This window comes from Xyrauchen texanus, chromosome 32, assembly GCF_025860055.1.
Source record: "Xyrauchen texanus isolate HMW12.3.18 chromosome 32, RBS_HiC_50CHRs, whole genome shotgun sequence".
In the NCBI taxonomy this organism is placed as follows: domain Eukaryota; kingdom Metazoa; phylum Chordata; class Actinopteri; order Cypriniformes; family Catostomidae; genus Xyrauchen; species Xyrauchen texanus.
The window spans coordinates 33,731,335-33,759,155 of record NC_068307.1 but is presented as its reverse complement, the minus strand read 5'-3'; the positions used below and the strand labels follow the sequence as shown (position 1 = coordinate 33,759,155).

General features: G+C 40.0%; 1 protein-coding gene across 1 annotated transcript; it reads right to left on the bottom strand.

Annotated features, from left to right (window-relative positions):
- LOC127626154 (dnaJ homolog subfamily C member 11-like) lies at positions 1-27,821 on the bottom strand. The gene is made up of 16 exons (XM_052101737.1): positions 27,722-27,821; positions 26,118-26,247; positions 18,893-18,966; positions 18,677-18,778; positions 18,295-18,423; positions 17,870-17,992; positions 17,714-17,787; positions 15,511-15,700; positions 15,294-15,379; positions 12,127-12,243; positions 11,890-12,045; positions 11,702-11,771; positions 11,538-11,595; positions 11,054-11,196; positions 4,140-4,269; positions 1-2,642 (listed from the first exon to the last, which is right to left on the bottom strand). The coding sequence occupies exons 1-16, from the start codon at positions 27,794-27,796 to the stop codon at positions 2,617-2,619; spliced, it is 1,683 nt and encodes a 560-aa protein (XP_051957697.1). The 5' UTR covers positions 27,797-27,821; the 3' UTR covers positions 1-2,616.

The window sequence follows — 27,821 nt, the reverse complement described above, 5'->3', positions numbered from 1 at the left end:
TTTTTATTGTTTAAATTACTTTTCTGGTTGACAACATACTTCAATACATTTGTAAGGTTTAGCATCAGATAAGAGTTGCAAAATCTGGTTTAAACAAACCATTTACATGAACATGACCTATATTAAAAACATCAGGAGACATGCAAGATGAATAACAACTGGATGACAAACCAGAGAATTTTAAGAGTCAAAATGATGTCATGACCTAGTAAAAGAGCCATTTAAGAATAATTCATTTCCTTATGTCATTGTCATCATCATCATTTCTGAGTTATGATGTAATGGATAGCGTTTAGAAAAGTCGCTGGTTTTGATTGAGGAAAATGCCATTCTAGTGTGGATGAGAGGCATAAACATGGCAACATTACGTTAATGCATTTTCAAATCCCTAATGTAAATGTTACAAAATGAATGTTTTCAATTTCCTAACATCTCTGTTTTCCGAAGTATGCGGTAATCGAGAACTTTTTTTTTTATTTTTTATTTTTTTAGAGTCGCTGCTTTGGGCGAAGAAAAATGCCGTTCAAGTGTAGCTGAGAGTATAAACGTGGCAAAGTCACAGTAATGCATTTTTGTGGATATGAGGTGTAAATGAAGCGAAATTAATGTGTTTTCACTTTCTTAATGTCATTGATTTCCAAATGATGGGGTTAATGGAGAGCGTTTTCAAAAGTTGTCATTTTCAGTGGAGGAACACACTGTTCTAAAGTGGATGAGGCGAAATTGAATTTTCCTTGCTATTGAAAAATGTTTTGCTCAAAGGAATGTTCCAGGTTCAATACAAGTTAAGATAAATCGACAGCATTTGTGGCATAATGATGATTACCACAAAAAGTAATTTGGACTCGTTCCTCCTTTTCTTTAAAAGAAGCAAAAATCTGGGTTACAGTGAGACACAATGGAAGTGAATGGGGACAATAAAAGTGAATGTAGCTAAATTTTGGATGGTTTAAAAACATAAATGTGAAGCTTATAAAAACACTTGCATTAATCCTTCTGTAAGTTTTAACATGTGAGTAAATAAAGTGTATTACGTGAGCTGTAAATTGTATTTTCGTTTTTTAGGGTTTGTTGACATTACATCGTCATGGTAACAAAGTTGTAAAATTGGCTATAACACACCGAAATGATTAGTAAGTGATTTTATCACACTAAAATTATGTTTACACTCATATCCTTTGTCTTGTGGGTATATCTTTGAAATAGTGAGAATTTAAATGTTACAAAATTGGCTTCCATTATAAGTGTTTTTACAATTGTAAGGAGAAACGAGTCTAAATACATTTTTGTGGTAATCAAAATGATGCCACAAATGCTGGCTATTGAGCTCAACTTGTATTCAACCCGGAACATTCCTTTAAATCCCATTGCGAGAATGAGGGTACTGTACAACTTTAAAGACCGTTACAAATAAACACATATATTACAGATCATGCAAATAATATTCGCAATGACAATGAAATAAAATATAAATATGGGACAAAAGAGGGCATGGCACAATTAAATGACACAACAAATAAATGAATATTTCAGTGGGTTACTACAAAAAACAAAAAGACCATTTGAAATAACTGATGTTTAAATAAATGTTAATTGTTCTGAACACTGAACTGCCCTACACTTACATCACTTTTGGTTAAACCTCATTCAAATATCAATAAATGGTACACGAACCAAGAAATTATCTAAAAGGCATTTAAGCTTTTTAACTCTAGATCAATCTCTGCAATGCTGCTGATATTTCACATGAACTGAGCAACAGAAATGTTCAAGGAAAATGTACAGAACAACTAAAAACAACAGGCTTCCAGTTTTTCCCATTCAGTGGATGTGGAATCCATGATTCCTTTCAGTTAATTATATATTTTACATTTAAATTCTGACAACAAACGAGTAAAAACAACTGACCAGTGGGACAGTATCCGATGTATCTTTGATATGGCTTGACTACAGCGTAAACTCTTTTTTATTTTTTTTGTCACACATATCAGGGAAAGAATGAGATTATGGTCCTCTAGTCGGAACAGATTGCTCTATAACAAATAGTTTAGTTTAGTGTTGTTGAATATTAGTTACAATGTGAGAACGATGTGCCGTTCTTCAACCCAGTATACAAAGAAGCAAAAACAACCATATACACGTATCAATCAAAAACATTTTTAGATCAATAGCTATTAAAAGCACAGGTTGTACTGTGTTCCATTATGGTTTGAACCAGACTGGAGCTGTTGTCAAGCACGGTTTTGTTTGAGGAGCATTTACCAGCATTGTTTTCCTTTTATATCATCAGGTCTAATATACTGTATGTATATGCATGTAGGATTAACACTGATTGGGATAGACGGATGGAGTGATATGACATCTGACCTTCTCCTGATATCACAGAAAATACAGGAAGACTCGCAACTATTGGAAGTCTCACTAACAACTTCAAAGGACCATGTTTGATATGAGATATGCAAAGGGATTTCAGATAACCAGACAAACAAAACACAGGTGACAACATAAAAACAAAAGGAGAAGCCCTTTGCATCACTTGAAGTCTGACTGTCCCTTTACTTGTTCTGTCTATCTCTGGATGTCCATTGACTTCATCTTGTGCTGTGTCGGAGAATCCTATGTCTCTGAATTTATTCTATGAGCTGATTCACATGAAAAGAGAAAAGCAAAACAGTATGATATCCCTTTCTTTACATCAGCTATAATATATATATATATATATATAACTCAGCAAAAAATGTCCTCTCGCTTTCAACTGCTTAACAAACTTAACGTGTAAATATTTGTATGAACATAATAAGTTTAAACAACTAAGACATAAACTGAACAAGTTCCACAGACATGGAATTGGTGGTCAAAATTAACTGTCAGTGTCTGGTGGCCACCAGCTGCTTAAGTACTGCAGTGCATCTCCTCCTCATGGACAGATTTGTCAGTTCTTGCTGTGAGATGTTACCCCACTCTTCCACCAAGGCACTTGCAAGTTCCCGGACATTTCCGGAGGGAATGGCCCTAGCCCTCACCGTCCGATCCAACAGGTCCCATACGTGCTCAATGGAATTGCGATCCGGGCTCTTCGGTGGCCATGGCAGAACACTGACATTCCTGTCTTGCAGGAAATCACGCACTGAACGAGCAGTATGGCTGGTGGCATTGTCATGCTGGAGGGTCGGGTCATGTCAGGATGAGCCTGCAGGAAGGGTACCACATTAGGGAGGAGGATGTCTTCCATGTAACGCACAGCAATGAGATTGCCTGCAATGACAACAAGCTCAGTCCGATGACAGATCCTCCACCTCCAAATCGATCCCGCTCTAGTGTACAGGCCTTGGTGTAATGCTCATTCCTTCGACGATAAACGCGAGTCTAACCATCACCCCTGGTGAGACGAAACCGTGACTCGTCAGTGAAGAGCACTTTTTGCCAGTCCTGTCTGGTCCAGCGAAGGTGGGTTGTGCCCATAGGTGATGTTGTTGCCTGTGATGTCTGGTAAGGACCTGCCTTACAACAGGCCTACAAGCCCTCAGTCCAGCCTCTCTCAGCCTATTGCGGACAGTCTGAGCACTAATGGAGGGATTGTGCATTCTTGGTGTAACTCGGGCAGTTGTTGTTGCCATTCAGTACCTGTCCCGCAGGTGTGATATGCGGATGTACCGATCCTGTGCAGGTGTTGTTACACATGGCCTGCCACTGCGAGGACGATCAGGTGTCTTTCCAGTCTCCCTGTAGTGCTGTCTTAGGCATCTCACAGTATGGACATCGCAATGTATTGCCCTGGCTACATCTGCAGTCCTCATGCCTCCATGCAGCATGCCTAAGGCATGCTCTCGCAGATGAGCAGGGACCCTGGGCATCTTTCTTTGTGTTTTTCAGAGTCAGTAGAAAGGTCTCTTTAGTGTCCTAAGTTTTTATAACTGTGACCTTAATTGCCTACCATCTGTAAACTGTTAGTGTCTTAACAACCGTTCCACAGGTGCATGTTCATTCTTTGTTTGTTTCTACAATAAAGATCTGTAAAGTTATTTAGATTTTTACAAAATTAACTTTTTGAACAAAGTGTCCTGAAAAAGGGACGTTTCTTATGTTTGCTGAGTTTATATATATATATATTACATATAGCCTTGCTACTCAGTACTCACATTGTTTAGGTATCCTAAGAGGCTCTGTGTCTCCAGACAGGACTTGGTGCATCGCTCCTCTGAACTGATAGAGAAGCTTTAGACTCTTTTCCTCTCCGACACATGGGTCATAAAACCCTGGCAAACCAGCCTGATTAAAAAGAGATGGAGAAAGTTAAAGGTGCTGTAAGTGATTTTTTTTCATGGAAAGGTATGCAAAAAAATGTCCTACTCCCTAAAAGATATTAATGAAATAAGTGTCCTGAAATATCTTACCAGTCTCTGTGATAGCTCTATACTTTGTAAAAAAAACATTTGTCTGGGGGCCGTTCTCATAGTTTTGTAATTGCAGCATATTCTTGAGGCATAATGCCATTTTTATCCCATGAGGTTTATAACAGGTATCAGTTGAGGGCGCTATTATGCTGCTGTTGTTTTTAACAAACGATTCTACTCTCAATAAAGCTCATTTGGTATATTTGGAGTGCAGGGTTTTGGAAAGAGAGGGCGTGGCTAATTCAACAGCTCAGTCTCGTGGAAGTACAATGACTAAAACAGCTAACAGTACCTTTAATGGGAAGCATCTGCTGAGAGTTTAGAGAGTTTCATGAAATTGTATGAAAATAATCTAATAAAAAAATGTGTTTGTTCAGCATCCCTGTGTGAAAAAAAAAAAAATAAGACCGAAATTGAAAACGGATTGCTGCCACTTGGTGAACAAAATCTAAATAACATGACTTGAAAATCATGTCATGCCAGTAACAGCCTGTAGATGGCTGTAGCCACCTCCTGTGTAGTCTGATGACTTGTTGTAACCTAATTTTAGATTTTATCACAAGATATGCATTTGGATATATAGTATATTTAGACATTATCAAACTATTATTAGTCCAATTTAGCATTTGAAGTGTTAGTTTTTGCAGTTAATGTAATTGTGCTTGCAGAGAAGACAGAATAAGCATTTTTCTACAAATAATTTATTTCAAATATAAAAATTGTAAATTCATAATGATGCCAAGAGAATGAACATCAAGAAGCAGAAATGGACTGCAAAATTCTGAAAATTCAATTAGGGTATAAAACAGACGAATCTGAGTAAACATTTAGCATTTTCAAACTGTCTACATTAAAAAAAAAAATACAAATGTGTGTGTGTGTGTGTGTGTGTGTGTGTGTCAGATTGCTGTCATCAGCTGGAAAACAACAGATGACTTGTAATGCCAGCAATGACCAAAAGATGGCTGTAGGGCTCTACTTACTGATGCCCTGGTATGCGTGTGTGTATGTTCTGCATTGTGAGTGTGTTATCATCTTACCCCTTCATTTTTGAGTATGTGTTTAGCATTGTGACTGATTTTTTGACAAATGAAACAAAACGTATCTCTTTGTGATCCAGTCAAATCAACTTTATTTATAAAGCACAATTATAAGTTGAACCAAAGTGTTGATATAGTCTCACCAGTTCATTTTTGTATGTAAGTGTGTTTGTGCATGAGTGGGTGTGTATTTTTTGCACTGAGGTTGTTTTAGAGTATCACCGTGTAATTAGGGCCCAAGCACTTTCAGTGCGGAGACCCTATTGTTCTTCTAAGGATTATTAGGGCCCAAGCACTGAAAGTGCAGAGACTTTATTGTTCTTCTAATGATTATTATTATTAGGGCCCAAGCACTGACAGTATAGAGGCCCTATTGTTCTTCTAAGAATTATTATTATTTTCAAGGTTTTCGGTATTTTGGGGTACTTAATATGCGTGAAAACTCTTAAAAGTTTGCACACACATCAGAGTCGTCGGCCATTAGGGCATAAAGGGGGCTCTTAGAAGATGGTCATATTCAAGGGGCTCTGTAACAAATTCCATTAGCGCTACCTTCACCAAACTTTGTAAACATATAGATCTCATCAAGCTGGAACAAATTTCGCACTGACAGTCATAAGCTCCACCCAACAGGAAGTCGACCATTTTGGATTGTTTGAAAAACACATGTTCTGGATTTTGAAATACTCCTAGGGATTTCATGTTACAGGTACCAAATATGGACAACATCATGCCAAGATATTGACGATGCTAAATTCTGAACAGATTTCTAATATATCAAGCGATGTTGCCATGGTGATGTGATAAATTAATATAAAAAAAAATGGGAAAAAGGAAGTGTTTCATTTTTTCTGCATGCATCGTGTGATTTACATCAAAATTGAGCCAAATGATTGGCCTTGCGGGCTGATCACATTGATATGGCTATTGTGGTTCACGGTCCTGGCGCCACCAACTGACGGATGAAAGTGTGGCACTTTTAACAGACTTTGAAATATCCCTCTTATGTTTACCTGAATTGCTTTAAAACTTTTTAGAATAATGCCAAGACTTGGAAAGGATTAAATAGTGTTGCCATGGCAACGCATTAAATGTCATGATTCCTTTTTATGTATATTCACATGTTTTTGAGGGACTTGGCATGCTTGAATTTTCTTGAAATGTTGCACACACATCAGAGTTGTCAACCATTAGGGCTGGGCAAAGTTGCAGGGGGGAGGGGCATATGGGGGGGCTCTGTAGCAATACCTTGAAAATGGGCATGTTGGGGGGCTTTGTAGCACCCCCATTTTCACCTACAGTCACCAAAATTGGTACATACACGGATCAGACACAACATTAAAACCACCTGCATAATTTTGTGTAGATCGCCCTCATGCCACCAAAACAGCATCAACCCACATCAAAATAGCTTTCTAAGTTCCTACTCTTCTCACCACAGTTGTACAGAGTGTTTATCTGAGCTACTGTAGACTTTGTCAGTTCGAATCAGTCTGGCTGAATCTCTGTGACTGCCTCCAAATTTATACAACATCATGCCAAGACATAGTAGATGCTAAATTGCGAGGCAATACATTTATGGCAAAACAAAGTCAGCTCTATGTTTGATAATAGATGCTGATTACATTGATGCGGCTATTATGGGTCACGGTCATAGCGCCACTAACTGGCTGCAGGACATATGGCACTTTTAACAGACTTTGAAATAGCCCTCTAAATTAATTGCTTCAAAAGTCTTTACACTGTTGATGTAAAACTGTAAAGGGATATTTGATATCTTAAATGTGTACAGATGTAACAATGCTGAAGAAGATGTTCTGTCCTACTTTAGAGGCACTCTTCATTAACTCTACAGTGCCTTTCTACACACTGCAGGAATTTTCCTCGTTTAATCTTGTGTGTTTATATTCGTCCACAAGCGTGTGTGAGTGCAATGCTGCAACAGCTTGCTGATCAGATCACAGTCATGGAGCAACAACACCCAGACTCACTTATTACTATTCTTGAAGATTTTAACAAGGCAAACCTCACACATGAACTGCCAAAATACAGACAGCACATTACATGCCCCACCAGAGACAGAAATACACTAGATCATTGCTATACAACAATAAAGAATGCATATCGCTCTGTCCCTCTAGCAGCTTTGGGACTCTCTAATTACTTTCTGGTTCATCTTCTTCCGATCTACAGGCAGAAACTAAAATCAGCTAAACATGAATTAAGAACTGCAAAGAGCTGTACCAATATAGCAGAGCTGGAACTACAAGCCAGCTTTGAATGCACTGATTGGAGTGTTTTTGAGGCTGCAGCCACAGACCAGGACAAGCTCACAGATATTGTGACATCATATACCAGTTTCTGTGAGGATATGTGCATTCCTACAAGGACTTATTTAACATACAACAATGAAAAACCATGGTTACAGCAAAACTCATGCAGCTTCTTCAGACCAAAGAGGATAAAATCTTGGATAATCAGGACAAAAACAGACTGACAATGGAGGTTAAAAGAAGCTATTCTGAAAAGCTGAAAAAACTATTTTCAGCTAAGGACCCTGCATCAGTGTGAAAAGGCCTGAAAGACTTTACCAACTACAAGACACCATCCCTGTAGGGAATCAACAATTGGCTGATTACTTAAATGTGTTTTACTGTAGATTTGAAAAGCCCAGTCTCACACCCGCTCTGACCTTCACAGCACACAAATATTTACACCTGCAACCCCCTCCTCACCTATCCTGCACCTCAAACTGCAGTTAAGATTGGTGAAGAGGATGTGTGCAGGGTATTCCAGAAACAGAAAACAAGAAAAGCACAGGGACAGATGGTGTTTCACCAACGTTTCTAAAATCATGTGCTGACCAGCTGGCCCTCATCTTCACGGAGATCTTAAACAGATGAATGGAGCAGTGTGAAATTACTTATTGCTTCAAATGTTCCACAATCATCCCTGTCCCAAAGAAACCCAAATCACAGGACTTAATGACTACAGACCCATTGCTCTGATGTCTGTGGTCATGAAGTCATTTGAGAGACTGGTGTTGGCCCACCTGAAGGACACCACTGAACCCTTTCTGGATCCCCTGCAGTTTGCCTATCGAGCAAACAGGTCTGTGGATGCAGTCAATATGACACTTTTAAGTTTAACTATGTTTATCAACATGCAATTAAAGAGAAAATTATATAAGTAGTTGTTTTATAAATAATGTAATTCATTGATTGGAATACTTAAAATTACACATTGCGACATAATATCTAATTACGGCTTAATACAGTTTTCTTGATTTTTCAGAAACTAAATTTAACTATATCATGAAATATATCATTACCGTGATATAAAATTACTTGTATCATTTTGGTCATTTCACCCACCCCTAATATAAAGTTTGGGATCTAAACAAAACTAATGTTAGAAACACCTCTCAAACCACATGTTAAGTGACAACATTTTATAAGATGTTAACAAGACTAGAAATATTATAACAACTGATTAAAATGTAAGTGCTGTTAGTAATTGGAACCAGCAACTATTTTCATTTTCAACAAACATATTATATTTTTTCTGCCATAAATGATACAAGAGTTGGTTTGCCACTAGATTATGCAATAAAGTAATAAAATGCTAAGGTGTGCTTATGAATGAACATTAGATGAGCACCGGTGTGTAATCTTTTAGCTGCTCTGAGCGCCCGGGCAGATAATGCGCTCCCACCTGTACATAGAGTATTCCTCATCAAAACTGTGTGGAACTTCTACCAAATACATTCATTTAACAAAAGCATCATATGTTTGCATAGATACATTAATCTGTTGATATGAACCTCCTTTTTGAGCACAAACCATGAAAATGACATAACTGAACTTAAATGGTTGTATTAACTGGACCCTTTAGAGTATGGACACAGTTGTAGTACTTTTTGAAAAAAGACACTTTGGGCTTTATCTTCCAAGTTTCAGAATTAATATATGTTGTTATTTTTTTAAAGTTAGAGAAGCTGAAGTTTATAGTATTGGAAATATTTTGTGCTGAACATGTTTTTATAATCTAATTAAAAAAACAATAATAAAAGTGCAAAGACAACCCAGAAATACAATGTTCTCAAAGCCACAAGTCTAAAGAAGTTATGTTTCAAATTTGAAGATGATCAAAAAATCAGGTTCCTGCAAGCTTTTTTCTCTGTAAAATCACTGCCGGTGTACAGAGTAAAATTAAGGCTCTGCCTTTCAAGACAACACAAAATCTGACTGCAGTGCTTGGTTATTATTAATAAAACTACACTGCATTTTTTAAAATAGTCTTTGGAGACAGGCACGTTTTGTTTACGAGACTCTAATATATAAGATAATATACAGTTTTACAACATGAATGCTGCTCAGATTGCATAATTTGTTGAAGAATGATGACGAAGGATAATTCTTTCAGGTGAGATCTCAACGCTTGTCATGGACAACTGACCCAATGTGGCGAACTGGATTCATCTGGCGATCGCGTTTTCATAACAACGGTATGAAGTCTTGTTTTGGTATTGCATGTTTTCATTCGTACTCTTGGGACAAATAACTAAATTGCTGTTTCTGGAGCATTGCTATCATGAAACAGAGATCGGATATCAATGTTGAACCCTTAGACCCTTGAAAAGATGTATAATATTTTAACATTCATTACATTTATAGACGGTAAATTATATATTAAATGTAAGTAGAGTGACGTCACCACGTCATGCGGGGGAATTGCATATCAACAGGTTAAAAAAAAAAACACATATATATATATATATGCACACAACGCAGCAGTGGGAGACGGAATGTCTCCAGGCAGAACTTTTAACTACACCTCCTAGGAGATTCATGAGACTGTCACCATATTATGCCAAAATTGTGAACAGATTTTGGATATATCGAATGGTGTTGCCATGGTGAGGCATTAAATGGTGAAAAATGGGAAACAGGAAGTGTCTCATATCTTCTGTGTGCAATGTGTGATTTAGATAAAAATTTAGATGTATGTTTAGTCTTGGGGGCTAATCACATGGATTTGACTATCTTGGGTGATGGTCATAATGCCACCACCTGGCAGCAGAAGTGTGGCTCGTAAAACAGACTTTAAAATAGTCCTCTTATATTTAACCAGACTCCTTCAAACAGTTGTTTAGAATAATGTCAAATGCATGTGTCCACCTTGCATTTTTTACAAAAGCCATCAGGTGGAAATGGACCAATGGAGCTTGGGACAATCAATGCTGCTTGCAGCCATATTTTCTGTCTGTAATTTTCTGCATCGTGGCTGATTTATTGAATGTATTTGAAAGATAAAACAAAAAAATTGCTGTGTTTTTGGACTTTCCCATTCATTTTGAATGGTCGCTCAATTATTATTATTTTTTTTATGTTCAGATGGCAAATGGAGGAAAAGTCACCAAGTCTTGTACTGCTCAGATAAAATATTTTTTTTATATTAAATTAGTCAAAAATTGACAACCTTATTTGTCAATGATCCAAAAAACAACTTATGGGTTTGGACCAATATGAGAATAAGGACATTTAGATTTTTGGGTGAACTATTCCTTGAAGCATCTCTCACTAATATTAAGCACTGACTGAAGTTTGAGTGTCTAACCTTTGATGCCTCGGTAAGGATGAGTTTTGAGTCTTTCACTAAGCATTGGATTGGGATGGTCACATCGATGACCTTTGCTCTGTCGCGCTTCTGACTGTTGTCCGTCACAAACTTGCCATACCAGGCGTTTAGAATGAGAAGACCTAGAACCAAAAAAATACATTTTAATTATATTAAGCAAAAAAAGGTATTATCATACATGATCCAAAAGCGCACGTTTCTCTAATGAAAAAGGTTTGTTTTTATAATTTTCAAAATAGAAATCTTTTTTTGCCTCTGAAGTGACTTTTTGCTTCTTCTGATGGAAAATTATATTAACTAATATTAATATTACTTTCATAGCCTACAATGCTTCATTCACTCCCGTCTCCCCACAATCCAATCAAATCCTAATGGAAAAAAATCAAGCCTCACCCTATATTTTCACTTACAGTGGACTTATCTCTTGCACTACAAACAAAAGAAAGTTCTGCATTTTACAAACCCATTTTAGATTCCTCTGCGTCGATAATTCTCTTCACTGCCTCTTGCATCAGCAACACCTAAAACCCACAAACAACAACAACACTTGAAAAGAACATGTCTACCCCGATAAATGGTTGTTTTTGTAAGCATAAGGGTTGATGTCAATATATTTATGTTACTTACAGAAGCTTCAGCCTCTTGCTTCCTTCGAGCAATATCCGAGGCAGAATCTTCCTTCTGTTTCTCTAACTCCCTGCAAACAACAAAACAGTCAGGGCCCTTCATCACTGGAACTTTCCAGAGGCCGAGTAAAGATAGGGCTTTCATGAAAATGAACAGTTTCAGAGCAGTAATTACAGATAATAACTCACTGTTCCTTCTGGGCTCGTACATAAGGCATAATAATAAGTTTCTGGACAGCTAAATAGACGGCCAGTGGGCCCACAGTGGCATAAAACACAGCGCTAGGTAAAATCTGGTCGGTCAGGTGAATAGGGAAGAGGTAGGTTTGACTGGCTCGGTTCAACCTGGAGAGAGAAGAAAATGACATAAATAGACCACCAGCGAGTTGGTTAATGTTGTTTTGCTGAGCTCATGTCAGCGCTGACCTGATTTTAAGGGAGACTCCTTGGGGTACACCAATGCTAACAGTGGCAGCCAGAACGCTGTGGCAACTGATCTTACGTTCAGCACCGTACTCAACCACAGTGCCGAAGAACCCAGTCCTGTAACATAAAAAAAAAGACAAAGGTGAGCTAGGTTGGGGTAGGGTGCATTCATTGTACACATCCATAACCCTTTGTGTACTTATTTATTAAATATTTTTGCAAATTTGATAATACTTTCAGCTACCAATACTGTGAACGGCTGTTTAGACCACATGCGTTCTCACGCTATAAAGACTAGCTGCAACAAATAAAACAGAATGCAGATGTCATGAGATGCGTTTTTAACAGTTGACAAGGCATCTCACGATTATGACGATTCATTGTCTGTTTTAGGGCTTTTGCGATTATGACGATAAATTGTCATACTTTTGTCATAGGATTATGGATGCTTCACAAACAATAATGTCATTTATTTGTAAAAATTTGAAAGAAAAAAGTACAAGGCACTTTTTCTAGTACAAAAGTTAAAAAGCCTTTATTGTTGTTTGGCTGGTCACATTTAGACATTAAAATAAAGTAAAAAACCAGTAACTGCACACTGATGCATTTCGACAAACAGCCTTCATCAAAGTCTGTCCGAAAAAAGTAATTTGTTTATTTGTAACTTTAACAGTGGCATGCAAAAGTTTGGGCACCCCATATTTTAAGCAATTATACTTTCTTATAATCATCTTTTACAGTTTCAAAATAACAAAAAAGGAAAAGGGCCCGAAGCAAAAGTTTGGGCACCCTGCATGATCAGTACTTAAAAACACCCCCTGGCAAGTACACCAGCTTGTAAAAGCTTTTTGTAGCCAGCTAAGTTTCTTTCAATTCTTGTTTGGGGGATTTTCACACTTCCTTGCAAAAGGCTTCTAGTTCTGTGAGATTCTTGGGCCGTCTTGCATGCGCTGCTCTTTTCAGGTCTATCCACAGATTTTCAATTATGTTTAGGTCAGGGGACTGTGAGGGCCATGGCAAAACCTTCAGCTTGTGCCTCTTGATGTAGTCCATTGTGGATTTTGAGATGTGTTTAGGATCATTATCCTGTTGTAGAAGCCATCATTAATTCATCTTCAGCTTTTTTTTTTACAGATGGTGTGATGTTTGCTTCCAGAATTTGCTGATATTTAATTTAATCCATTCTTTCCTCTACCAGAGAAAATGTTCCCCCGTGCAACTGGCATCAACACAAGCCCAAAGCATGATTGATCCTCCCCGTGCCTAACACTTGGAGAGATGTTCTTTTCATGAAATTCTGCACCCATTTTTCTCCAAACATACCTTTGCTCATTGTGGCCATAAAGTTATATTTTAACTTCATCAGTCCACAGCACTTGTTTCTAAAATGCATCCGGCTTGTTTAGATGTTAATTTGCAAACTTCTGATGCTGAAATTTGTGGTGTGGACGCAGGAAAGGTTTTCTTCTCATGACTCTTCCATGAAGGTCGTATTTGTGCAGGTGTCGCTGCACAGTAAAGGGGTGTCTGCTAAATCTTCCTTAAGGTCTTTTGCAGTCAAACAGGGGTTTTCATTTGCCTTTTTAGCAATCCTATGAGGAGTCTTCTCTGAAAGTTTTCTTGGTCTTCCAGACCTCAACTTGAACTCCACCATTCCTGTTAACTGCCATTTCTTAATTACATTACGAACTGAGGAAACGGCTACCTAAAAACGCTTTGCTATCTTCTTATAGCCTTTTCCTGCTTTGTGGGCATCAATTATTTAAATTTTCAGAGTGCTAGGCACTTAGAGGAGCCATGGCTGCTGATTGTTGGGACCAGATTTGAAGAGTCAGAGTATGTATAAATCTTTGAAATTTGCATCACCTGGCCTTTTCAAATGATGATTGTGAACAAGCCATAGCCCTAACAAGCTAATTAAGGTCTGAGACCTTGGTAAAAGTTATCTGAGAGCTCAAATCTCTTGGGGTGCCCAAACTTTTGCATGGTGCTCCTTTCCTTTTTTCCACTCTAAAATTGTACAAAATAAAAATAATACACTAATATTGCATACATTTTGAAAAGAATGTTTCATCTTTAACTTTATGCCTTTTTGGAGATCAGTTCATCTTCTACTCACTTAACTATTCACAGCAACAGAAATTTTGACCAGGGCTGCCCAAACTTTGCATGCCACTGTACATGATTTCCTAAACTTATGACTGACATTTAAAATAATTTTTTATCAAAAATACTTAAAATATCTGTTCTCTTATTGGTCAGCTTTAGTCTTGGTCCATTTTGCATGTACACACTTGTTATTGGATCCCAGCCAACCTCAATGGAAATCTGCATGAATATCAATTTTGTGCGATGGACTGAATATAATAAAACAAGCATAGTTTCACTCGCAGACTAAAATGTGTTTATTTGTATGTGTAAGCACACCGAGTTAGGCCTATATGTTATAAAATTTGGCGTTTTATTTTTACGAAACACACAAAAAAACAGAGAAAAACTTTTACTTAAAGCAGACGCTCCCGATCCCAAACACAATGTCATTTGACACTGAAATCTTCAGGTAATCTTCACCAATCGACTTGACACTGAGCGGGTTAATGGAAGTTGACGACTCCTGGGTTCTTAAGGCACAGTCACATTTACCTTTGCACGGTGAAATACTGCAGGCAAAATACAGTAATCTTAATGGGAATCCATGCAAATGTGAATTTCGTGTGATGGACTTCCGGTAGCAAAGAATTCAAGAGTTCAAGTTTGGTGAACTTTGACAAACGAATTTGACCAAAAGGAAGGTGCTTGGTTTGGCAGTGACCTCTGTGTGACGGTGCATCGTATGCAGCTACACTGTATATTCACAATGGACAAAGATATCATTTTATATTATTTATTTATATTTAGAGTTTCTTTTTAACTTAAATCTCACAAAGTATAAAAGTGCAGCATTAAAAAGAGGCTGCTTGACAATTCGTTTTTTGCTTGTTCCGCATGCACTCAACATCTGCCCATGCCTTCTTACCCTGCCGTCTGCAACCTCTGTCAGGCTATTGGTGCAACTTATACATGGGTACAACTTTTTTCTCTAAACAATACAATTTTCTGGAAAATAAAGTAGAAATTCCAATTCTAAGAAGATTTCATTTGGATCTGGCCATAAGTATAACACTTACTTGATAGAACCTTTGACCTTGGTCTGGTCTTCATCCTGGAATTTGTACTGATAGCTCATCATCAGGTAAGAATGAGGGACGCCCAGCTGAACAACAGAAATAGGGACATATAAAATACATCATTGGCGCATCAGCTTGGTTGTGAATAAAATAAAAGTATAACAATTGTCAATATCAAACTCCCCTTCCCTGGATCGTTTTCCTGTGCGGGCCTCACCTGCATGGCTATGGTGAAGTGACTGGTTTTGGTGTCCCTGACGATACTGGTGGTCATGGCGGACTGACTTCCCCAGCGCCACTGCAGGTAGCCCATAGTGTTCTGGTCCAGGTTCCGAGCCATCATGGCAGTGGCACTGGGACGCACACCACGTGAGGAGAACTGCAATCCCCATTGGGCAGTTACAAAGCTACAAAACACAAAATTCATTTCGGACTACTGGAACCATATGAAGGCTAAAGCATGTATTTTCTGTTCACACTGATTATGTTTTTTTGATTGTCTTTTCAATGTTCTAGACGTATGATCATTGCACCACATCTTCCAGTTTTATTTGTGTCTCACACATGAGCAGCATGTTTTTTAGATGCTGTGTTAAGGACGTTAACTTTTAAAGGTTTATCTTGAAACACCTGCATTTTGTTCTATTTTTTGCCCTAGCATTTTTATAGTGCAACAACACGATAGTCTGAACAGTCCTTAAGACTCTAGCCATTGGTAATAGGGGAGATTTTCCATTTTTGAAGGCTAGGGAACTACATTTATGACTTTATCAGCCTTTTACAATGTGAGTAAAAAATGTCTGTTATTATTAGCCACTGGCTAGTTTTTTATGTCCAAAGATGAGATCCACACAATCCATTCTTCTATGAGATACTCACTGAACTGCTGCTATTCTTAAAGAGACATTACCATTTTAGCACTTGTTAAACACATCAAGGTACCGTGTGACATTCACCGTGTGAATATTTTAAGGGGCAATCATGTATTATGACATATTTAAACTTCAACAAATATTGTACATATGAAAGAAATCAGTCTCTTACAGCACCTATGCAGGGGTTTGGAGAAACCCGTGCAAACTTTGCCCCTTAAACCTAATGTTGGTTTTTAACAGTACTTTAACAAAACACAAATGTTTGATGTGAAATTCTATTTTACCCTGTAAATATTTCCCGCCTTCCTGAATCTGGGAGGGGACAGGGGGAGGGAAACAATAATCATTAGAATAGGGGGTACTCCCTGTAACAGTGCAGTACCCCGAACAAAAAAAACACAGTCAAATTTAAAATAGAGCGAAAAGGCCAACGCAGAGCGGCAGTGGGAGAGAGAGAGCAAAAAAAAATGCACTTACTCGCCGGTTCTTTGAAACGCCGTAGCTTGGTCCTCGGCCATTCCTCCACCCTCTAACAGATGACAACCATGCCTCCCCGGGTGGATCGGAGGCAGTCCGCGGTGCCCCTGGCGGACGGAACGCCCGACCGCATTCTCAGGGAACGGAAGTGGTCTCCCCCGCCCCTGGCAGTGGTTCTCCCGATCCAGGCGGTCGGCCGGGAGTCCCTACCTGCTCGGCAGTCCTCTCTTAACCCCGCCGTGTTTAGCATCTGGTAGGTGTCCCCCCGCCCCTGGCAGAGCCCCTGCAGGCGGTCAGCTAGGAGCCCCTTCTCCCCTCCGCTTCCAGGCGGCCGGGATCCTCCGTCCCCCGGCAGATGATTGCTCCGTTGGGGTGGATGGTAGTGCCGAGAACTCTACTACGGCGTATCCTTCCTCCTTCCCAGGTTTCGGCACTAGTGTAATGGGATTAATGAAAAGGAGGAGGCGAGAACCGGCTTGACAATATAAATTATATTTAATTAAGAACTTAAACCAAAAGACACAAACACACACATATGACGACAGCTGCCCGTAAACGCACGATCTCTGTCGCACCACCTTCCACAGTCTGCGTTTATCCCTCTCGGAGGCTTGATTAGACGGATAAGGTGCCGGGTGTGTAAAATCGATGTCTTCTGAAGCGATCCAATCGGTTTTGGGTGAGAACAGACCAAAATGTAACTCAATTTTCACTACAAATCTTGACAGAGAGCTAGATGACATTAGGAAGTGTAATCGATCTTGAAATCACAATCGCTAGGGATTTATAGTGAAAAAGGAATTACATTTTGATCTGTTCTCTACCAAAACAGATTTGATTGATTCAGAAGACTGAAGTCACTTGCATTGTATGGATCTACTGAGCTGAGATATTTTATGAAAAATCTTCATTTGTGTTCTGCAAAAAAAAGTCAGTCATACACATCTAGGATGGCATGAACTGTTCCTTTTATATATTTGTCAGTTTTCAGTTCCATTACACTTAGGCTACGATTCTTTTTTTCAATGTGTCTGTAAAAGGTTGTTATACATGCCCTGGGACACTTACCAGCGTGCAGTTACGTTACGGAATACTTTCATCCCAAAGAGTGGGCCTCTAATGTCTCCTGCACCAAACTCCATCTTTAGACACATTAAGAAAAACAAAGAACATTATTACTGTGGAGCAATCTGTGAAAACACTAGGTGTTGGAAAGAATCTCACCTCGCCCCAGCCCCTTGCTGAAGTCACGCGTCGCACACACAGATTTATATTTCCTCCCCCATTGCCATTATGCGTGGACAAAGAGCCGGACAGCACAGCAGTATCTGAATTGGTTAGTGGTGCCTGTCAAATATATACAAGCATGAATATTAACTACATGGTCAGCTTTTCTGAAAATCCAGCAGATCACTAGTCAACAGTTTGAATAGCTTAACCAGCAATACTTCCTTGGTTAAGCAGAATTTCCAGAAAAACCATACTGGTCGACCAGCTTCATTAAAAATTGCTGTGAACAACATGGCTATGCTGATCCAGAAGCTAGACCAGCACCAAAACAGCATAAATCATCATGGGAATTACATGCTGGTTAAGCTGGTCTTGTCAGCTGAGAGACCATCATGTAATGCTCAATTATCCATATTGACCTCAATGGACTGGGAAATGTGCATCCTGTTGATCTCAATGTGGGGGAAACCTCCTCCTGGTACATCCTCGAAGTCCTCCTCATATCTGTCAAAGAGGTCTGTTGCATCTATACCCACACTTATTGTGCCCTAAATGACAACAGAAAAATTATTAGTAAGCCCCTGCCCAGACCAATCTTGTAACATGAGTCAAGGTGTTACAAACTTCCTCGGTAAATGACAATGTGAAAATTGGATCCAGAAACAGAGAAAGACAGGAAATCACTACTAAATCAGTAGATCAGTACTAAAAATTGACATCTTGTGTCTGGAAAAACAAAAGCAACCTTGCTCTCTAGCTGTAATTGTGGTCTTTATATGAGGTGAGGTCTGGATTGCGCACCTTAGGGTTTGTTCTCTGCTGAAGTCTCCTCTCATCTCTCTCCCTTTGCAAACGCTCGTATTCCTCTCTGATCTCTGCAGGGGTTCTCTTCCTTTCCACCACCTTAAAATATCAAGCAAGCAGCCATTTTATTAGTATCCCATGTATAGCAACAACACGCATTAATTCAAATATAAGTGATATTGAAAGTCGTCAAAGCTGAGAATCAAAACTAACCTCCCAGCCTTCCACCTCCAGGCCTTTCTTTCCAAATATGTCATATATGGCTCGGGACTGTGGGTCACTGAGAACTAAGCAGAGACCACATAAATAAAATTAAGAGTACAGGTCACATGCATAAGATTACTCTGGATAAAAGTGAAAAGTCTTATTGGGATATGAAATTAAAGATTAAGTGTGTAATTTATGTGCTACTAGAGACAAGCGAAATTGCTGGGGAAAATACTGTTTCCTAAACACAGTCTGTCTGCAACTAGTCCGACCAAACAGATCGTCCTACCCCAAATTTATGCCATTGGTTGAGCCAGTGTAGCTATGTTGGACTGGTCGGGATGCTCAAATAAATAAGCAATATTTTAATAGCATCGCAGTGTTTAGACTTTCTTGGGGAATCAACCTGGGAATAGCTACTTATAGTTGTCTATACATAAAAGGTAGAAGTTGGGATAGGTGCAGAGTTCAACCAATAGGGGATTTTGCTGATAACGATAAACGTTCAATCGCTGATAGTTTTTTTTTATTTATAGAATGGCTTTTAGGCTCTTCTTACTATTATGGGCACAGACATACATTAGAGGCTACATAAGTCTAAAATGAATAAAAGCCCAGATACAGTTTATTGTTCAACCAAAATCCCAATAATAACCAGAGAAAAATAAATACAAATTTGGTGAATAACAAGACTTTTAACTATAAACAAGCCTGAAACACCGGGACTCTTATTTTGAAACCACAAAGACAATGCTCTTTAAGTATTTAACAAATTAAGCTTTTCATAGCATCAGGGCTATTCCACTTCATCGACGAGTGGGACAGATAAAAAAAAAAGGTTTGGGCAGGCAAAGCCAGAATATTTTGTTAGCGAAAAGCTTCTGTCTACAGAAATGGAGTTATAGGCATTTACTCTTTGGTCACTATATAAATAGAACATGTGGGTGTAGCTTTATTATTTTAATCATGAGAAATATTTCAAACTAGCAAGAAATTCTGGAAAAAATGGAAACTTATAAAGACAAATAAATTAAATAAATAAATGAATAAATAAACTAAAAAGTGCTTTCAAAATATTCCATGACAAAGAGAGTTTAGACTGATTCTAAATTGTTTGTTGAACAATAACATTAAAGTTAATTATGAATGCAATTGTTTTAACTTTTTCTTGAACAATGAATTTCTAGACCAAATTAATGAAAATGTTCTGTTAGTCGGAACTCACGTTTATTCAATCTTCCCCTTCTGTCAAAATGACGGATGATGATTATTTGCAGCGCAACCTCTAAAAGCTTCTAAAAAACATGGCGCTCCTTCACGAAACACTGTTAAAAACATCAAGATGTGGCACGAAGTCCGTCTAGCACAATTTACACAAGAAAACAATTGGAAAATCAGTGCGGACAGACACAAAACAGCCCCTAAGACAACTGACAACCTCAAGCAGGCCAATGAACATTTCAAGGGGGCTGGATTCGGCCCGTGGGATGCCGGTTAAATGAGCCTGGCCTTTATATTTACAACAGATGAGGTTTAAAGAGAAATACGGTTTATTATTGTTCACAAAATATGAAGATGGAGACGCAATGTATGTGCTGACGTTTCCATATTAAAACATTTATCTTTGTATGCCCTTTGTTTCACTTAAAAACTCATGATTATCTTATAAAAAAAATGCACCTAATACAAATATGGATAAATTGGTCAATGATGAAAGATTTAGATACAACGAATCCCCACAAAGTGTCAGTGATTGTTTTTATTTCACCACTAGAGGCCGTGGTTACCCTGTAGAACCAACCTGTTCTAACTATTGAATTCTCCAGCGCTGGTGTTTTTGGTGGAAGCCATGGTTTTAATACAGTATACTGTAACCATATAGTAACTGTGCTTTTACTATAGATTAACCATGGTAATCTTTGTGGTTACTGTTTTTACTACAAATGCCATATTATAACACTGGTTTTACTACAAATAATACCATAATAACCACAAAATTATGATTTTTATTACCATAGTTTTCATTTTCCTGTATTATTACTATGGCTTTACTATGAATATCAAGGTTAAAATATGGTAAAACCCAGAGGTGGGACCAAGTCATTGTTTTCCAAGTCACAAGTAAGTCTCAAGTCATTGCATTAAAGTCCCAAGTCAAGGCAGGCAAGTCCAAGTTAATTTACAAGTCCTCAACTTTTAGCTTCAAGTCTTAAACAAGCCCAAATTAGTGTCAGAGTATTAATTACTATAGTAAATTTATACAAATTTTATTTTATCTTCTTTTTTTATCGATATCTACCTGTAAAGTAGATCTTGGATCTTGATGATCCAAGATGGCGGCGCGGTAGCACGCAGCGGCCACTCCGGATCCACAATGGTGCTATTTTTGTTAAAAAAGCCCGACTTTTGCAACACATGGACATCGGAGCAGCGTTCCAGTGTTCGTGTCTACCATCGCCAGACACTACTGAAATATAAGACTCATGCAAAAACCAAGCTGCATGATGACCTGCAGGAGGCGCTACGCGTACTCGGCTTGCTGCGGAGACCAGGCCTCCAGCCCTCGGCGTCGCCTGATGCCGGTGGCTGGGGGAGAGGACGTCGTAAGCGGTGTGCGAGAAAGCGGAAGCGCGGAAAGAGGGCGGGGTCCATGCTAGGCTAAAACAATCCCTAGCCGGCTGGCTCTCCCGTCTATCCTGCTCTCAAATGTTTGCTCCCTGGACAATAAACTGGACTATATCCGACTCCAGCAGGCTACGCAGCGTGAGTTTAGAGACTGCTGCGTCTTTGTTTTCACGGAGACGTGGCTCAGCGACAGAGTTCCAGATGCCGCCATTCAGCTAGACGGGCTCGCCTCGTTTCGTGCCGACAGAAATACAGCTCTCTGCGGTAAGACTCGCGGTGGTGGCTTGTGTGTTTACATCAACACGGAATGGTGCAAGAACTCTATGCTAGTCTCTAGTTACTGTTCATCGCTGTTGGAGCTTGTGACTGTTAGATGCAGACCTTTTTATCTACCACGGGAATTCACCACTGTTTGCATAACCGGAGTTTACATTCCCCCCAGCACTAACGCTAAGAAAGCGCTCTGTGAACTGTATGGGGCTATGAGCGAACTGCAGAACGCTCACCCCGACGGACTGTTTATTGTCGCCGGAGATTTCAACCATGCAAATCTCAAGACAGTGCTCCCTAAATTTCATCAGTATGTGGACTTTGCAAAGAGAGGGGCGAACGCGCTTGATCTTGTTTACACAAACATCCCAGGCGCGTACTGGGCAGGATGCTGTAATTCCAGCATACAGACCGCTCGTCAGACGCACAAAACCGCTTCAGAAGCAGGTGAAAACCTGGCCAGCAGGAGCCATCTCTGCTCTTCAGGACTGTTTTGAGTGTACTGACTGGCACATGTTCAGGGAGGCTGCAACATATGGCGATTCTACCAACTTGGAGGAATAAACAGCATCAGTGACCAGCTACATCAGCAAGTGCATTGATGATGTCACTTTCTCCAAGACCATCACCACACGCTCCAACCAGAAGCCGTTGATGACTGCGGAGGTGCGCACGCTGCTGAGGTCCGAGACTCCGCCTTCAGAGCAGGCGATAAGGCAGCCCTAAGAACAGCTAGGGCCAAACTGTCACGGGCAATCAGAGAGGCAAAGCGCGACACGCCCAGAGAATCCACAGTCACTTCCAGGACAGCGGTGACACGCGGCGCATGTGGCAGGGCATCCAGGCCATCACCAACTACAGGACAACATCAGTTGCCTGTGACAAAGATGCCTCCCTTCCATATGCGCTGAACGACTTCTACGCTCGGTTTGAAGTGCAGAACAACGTGATGGCGAGGAAGTCCACCCCTCCTCCCAACGACCAGGTGCTCTGTCTTACCACGGCAGATGTGAGGAAAACTCTACGTAGAGTCAACCCACGGAAGGCTGCTGGACCAGACAACATTCCTGGCAGAGTGCTCAGAGGATGTGCAGACCAGCTAGCAGATGTTCTTACCGACATCTTCAACATCTCTCTGAGCAGCGCCATCGTTCCAACGAGCTTCAAGGCCACCACCATCATCCCCATGCCAAAGAAGTCTTCAGTGTCCTGCCTCAACGACTACCGTCCCGTCGCACTTACACCCATCATCATGAAGTGCTTCGAGAGGCTCGTCATGAGGCAGATTAAGACCCAGCTGCCCCCCTCACTAGACCCACTGCAGTTTGCGTATCGTTCGAACCGTCAACGGACGATGCCATCACCACAACCCTCCATCTGGCCCTCACCCACCTAGACAATAAGGACTCATACGTTCGAATGCTGTTCATAGATTTCAGCTCAGCATTCAACACAATCATTCCCCAGCACCTGATTGGAAAGCTGAACCTGCTGGGCCTGGACACCTCCCTCTGCAACTGGATCCTGGACTTCCTGACCGGGAGACCTCAGTCAGTCCGGATCGGGAACAGCATCTCCACCACCACCACACTGAGCACTGGGGCCCCCAGGGCTGTGTGCTCAGTCCACTGCTGTTCACTCTGCTGACTCACGACTGTGCAGCAATGCACAGCTCGAATCACATCATCAAGTTCGCCGATGACACGACCGTGGTGGGTCTCATCAGCAAGAACGATGAGTCAGCATACAGAGAGGAGGTGCAGCGGCTGACGAACTGGTGTAGAGCCAACAACCTGTCCCTGAATGTCGACAAAACAAAAGAGATGGTTGTTGACTTTAGGAGAGCACAAGGTGAACACACTCCGCTGAACATCGACGGCTCCTCTGTGGAGATCGTCATAAGCACCAAATTCCTTGGTGTTCACTTGGCGGAGAACCTCACCTGGTCCCTCAACACCAGCTCTATCACCAAGAAAGCCCAGCAGCGTCTCTACTTTCTTCAAAGGCTGAGGAAAGCACATCTCCCAACCCCCATCCTCACTACATTCTATAGAGGGACTATTGAGAGCATCCTGAGCAGCTGCATCACTGCCTGGTTTGGGACTTGCACCGTTTCGGACCGCAAAACCCTGCAGAGGATAGTGAGGACAGCTGAGAAGATCATTGGGGTCTCTCTTCCCTCCATCAAAGACATTTACAAAAAACACTGTATCCACAAAGCAACCAGCATTGTGGAAGACCCCACACACCCCTCACACAAACTCTTTACCCTCCTCCCGTCTGGCAAGAGGTACCGAAGCATTCGGGCCCTCACGGCCAGACTGTGTAACAGCTTCTTCCCAAGCCATCAGACTCCTCAATACTCAGAGACTGGTTTGACACACACGTGTCCTGAGTTGCACTTTAATAACTGTCACTTTATAACTGTCTGCTACCTCAATAACTGCTATGTGCATAGAACACTATCTCATAGTATGTTATGTTTACATTTTTAGAAACTGTCATCTTTTTGCACTACTGAGTACTGGTCGGCGCTGCACTGTCTATTGTTCTGTTCATTGTCAGAAATGTGTTGTACTGTCCCGTACTTTTTGCACATGTTTGCACGTGCACTTTATATAGGTATATATAGGTTTTTTATATAGGTATTTTATTTCGTTGTGTTGTCTCATGTGATCCTGTGTTGGTCCTTTGTTGTTTTTATGTAGCACCATGGTCCTGGAGGAACGTTGTCTCGTTTTGCTGTGTACTGTACTAACTGTATATGGTTGAAACGACAATAAAAACCACTTGACTTGACTTGACTTGACTAAAGACTAAAGAGGGTAATAAAGATGATACATGGATCTTATCTTTGGACACACATTAAGGCAAACCAAACTTTTACTCTAAACACGCAGTGAAAAGATGCTGAACGTGCTGAACTGGTGAGTGAAATCTGAAATATTACCAGGCAGTGGCTAAGTGCAGACATTTAATTTGCATATACGAGTTATATACTGTAAAGGGCTGTGAACAGAGTAAATGATCGGTTTTGTGATTTTTAGAACAGTAACCAATATAATTAAATAAATATAGCTAAACGCATGACAGAGGACCAGCGCGTCCGCAAAAGAATGAGTGTGTTTACATGCACGTTCTAACCAGTTATGCTCAAAAAGCACCAACGTGTGTGGTCAAAATAAATGCCATTCCTTTATCGAGGTCATACAACAGCGTAATAAAACACCGGGTAGATTTAGTCCATTACACCAATTGCTATAACACGTTAAATGCTACTGACCGCAGTAAAACAATAGTTTGCGGTTCGATATGTAGATTTTGTTAGCCTGTAAATCTGCTATGTGCTGCCATAGACATGTATGTTACTGAACCATAGCTGACGTAAATTAGTTAACAACTTACCTCTGTCTGTGAATTTTCAAATGCCTCACAAAATTGGACGTTGTCGACGAGGTGTCTGTAATTTTGGAACCACAGGTTCAGCATGTTGCAATCCTTTTTTTGCCTTTAACGCTGTATTCAATATATCCCAATTATATCACCTTTGGTATCATTTTTGCTGTGTCCTTGTCCTTAAATGCGTGCCGTGGTCTTCAATCTTGGTCCAGCTTTTGTGGAAGCTGATTGGTTGAATATGGAGCATTGAAATGCAGATTTATAAATCAAATGGATTGTTTATTTGGGAAATGAATCGTTGATTTACTGCACATTTTTAATTATACAACTCTTATCTTTGGTTTTAAAAAGTACAAGTATTTCCAAGTCAGACGGCTGAAGTCCAAGTCAAGTTGCAAGTAATTGCTGTCAAAGTCTAAGTTGAGTCGCAAGTCTTTTTTGATTCTATCGAGTCGAGTCACGAGTCATCAAATTAGTGACTCGAGTCTGAGTCAAGTCCAAGTCACGCGACTCGAGTCCACACCTCTGGTAAAACCATGGTAAAAACTATTGCAAATGGCACGTAAAACTTATTGCAATGGCACACAAAACTATGTCAGAAATTAAATTCCTGCTCGGTCCTCTAAGGGGCTGCATTATAGGGGAACATAGAGTAATAATAATAAAAAAAAGCTATCTGCAATTATCTGCATAAATAGCAAAAAGCAACTATCGGCACCGATTAATCTGTACAACAAATACTGGTAACCTGTAGATAGGAGAACATATTTTAACAAAAATAAATTACACACTTCACCTTTAAACAAATGTTTCCTCTGCAACTTGAAAGGTTAATATTAAATCAAAGAGAAATAGAAGGGCCCATATATAAAAAAACAAAACACATTTCTAGTTTTGATCTAATCTACAAAGTGAATGGTAACACAGTTATAATTACCCTCATATGCCTGATGTACATAAGTGAAGAGATGTTCTGCCTGCTTCTTTAACTCAGGATCTCTGTGCTTGTCAGGGTGGTACAGCATGCACAGTCGCCTATAGGAGGACTTTAGCTCTTCTTGAGTGGCCTGTGGATCATCATACAGACAGACTTCATCTCAGGATCTTCATTATGTTTTGAACAGGGGCATCTCTAGTATTTTAGAAGTACTGGGGCACAAGCTCCCATAAAGTAAAACAAGTGTACCCTTATTGTTTAGGGGTGCCTGGGCGCATGTACTTTTACATTGTCTTTATATTGTGTAATATGTAACTATGGGCTACATGTTAACATGACAGCACTAACGGAAGTTTCTCGAAATTCTGCAGAAAGTTGTTATCATGATAACAAAATCAAGAGATCAGAATGAGCTTTCTTGCCAAGTATGCTTACACATACAAGGAATTTGTCTTGGTGACAGAAGCTTCCAGTGCACAAACAATACAACAAGACAGAGATAATAAACATTTTGTATAAAATGTGAATAGAATATAAGTATATATAGAAATACACAATAAGACAAATATATATAGATATCCTGAAGGCAACAGTTCAAAGAGGTAGTGGGCTGGGTGAGTGGGGTGCAGGGTGATTTTTTTTCCAGCCCTTTTCCTCACTCTGGAAGTGTACAGTTCTTGAAGGGAGGGCAGGGGGCAAACAATAATCTGCTCAGCAGTCTGAACTGTCCTTTTGAAGTCTTCTGATGTCCGATTTCGTAGCTGAACTCAATGACTGCTGAGTAGAACTGTATCAGCAGCACCTGTGGCAAATTGAACTTCCTCAACTGGCATAGGACAAACAAACTCTGCTGGGCCTTTTTCACAATGGTCAGTCAATGTGGGTCTCCCACTTCAGGTCCTGTGAGATGGTAGAGCCCAGGATCCTGAATGACTCCACTGCTGCCATAGTGCTGTTCAGAATGGTGAGCGGGGTCAATGTTGGAGTGTTCCTCCTAAAGTCTGCTATCAGCTCCACTGTTTTTAGCATGTTAAGCTCCAGATTGTTTTGACTGCACCAGACAGCCAGCTGTTCAACCTCCCTTCTCTATGCAGACTCATCGTCATCCTGGATGAGGACAATGACAGTGGTATCGTCTGCATACTTAAGGAGCTTGACAGAGGGGTCCTTGGCGGTGCAGTCATTTGTGTACAGGGGGAAGAGTAGTGGGGAGAGCACACATCACTGGGGTGCTGGAAGTGAATTTCCCCAGTCTCAATAACTGTAGTATAAATACTACTTCAAGCGGCTGATACTGTATAACCGTAACTCGAAAGCTGTCAAATACTGCCAGGAGGAAAAAAGTTCAGTCATCAAGACGGATAAGGATATTTGCAATCTGACAGGTTGTCCCAGCATGAAACGTCAGTAACATAAGGATAAGCCCAATGCACCCGGCATTTGTATATACTGTAAACAGTATAGGATGCGGTGACAGTTATATGAGCATCTTATGAGAGAGAGTGTAAACTAATATGAGACATTACATATTTATTTTAACGCTCTGCATGATTCATGCATGCAAAGGCATCACGCACCTCATAGTAACACATGAGCATTCTTACCTCTTTGCTGACATTGAGCATAGAATAATAATCTTCGTTGTCTACATCCAATTCATTTTCCAAGACAGCCGCCATGTTCCCAGTTTCTCAAAGCCCTCCC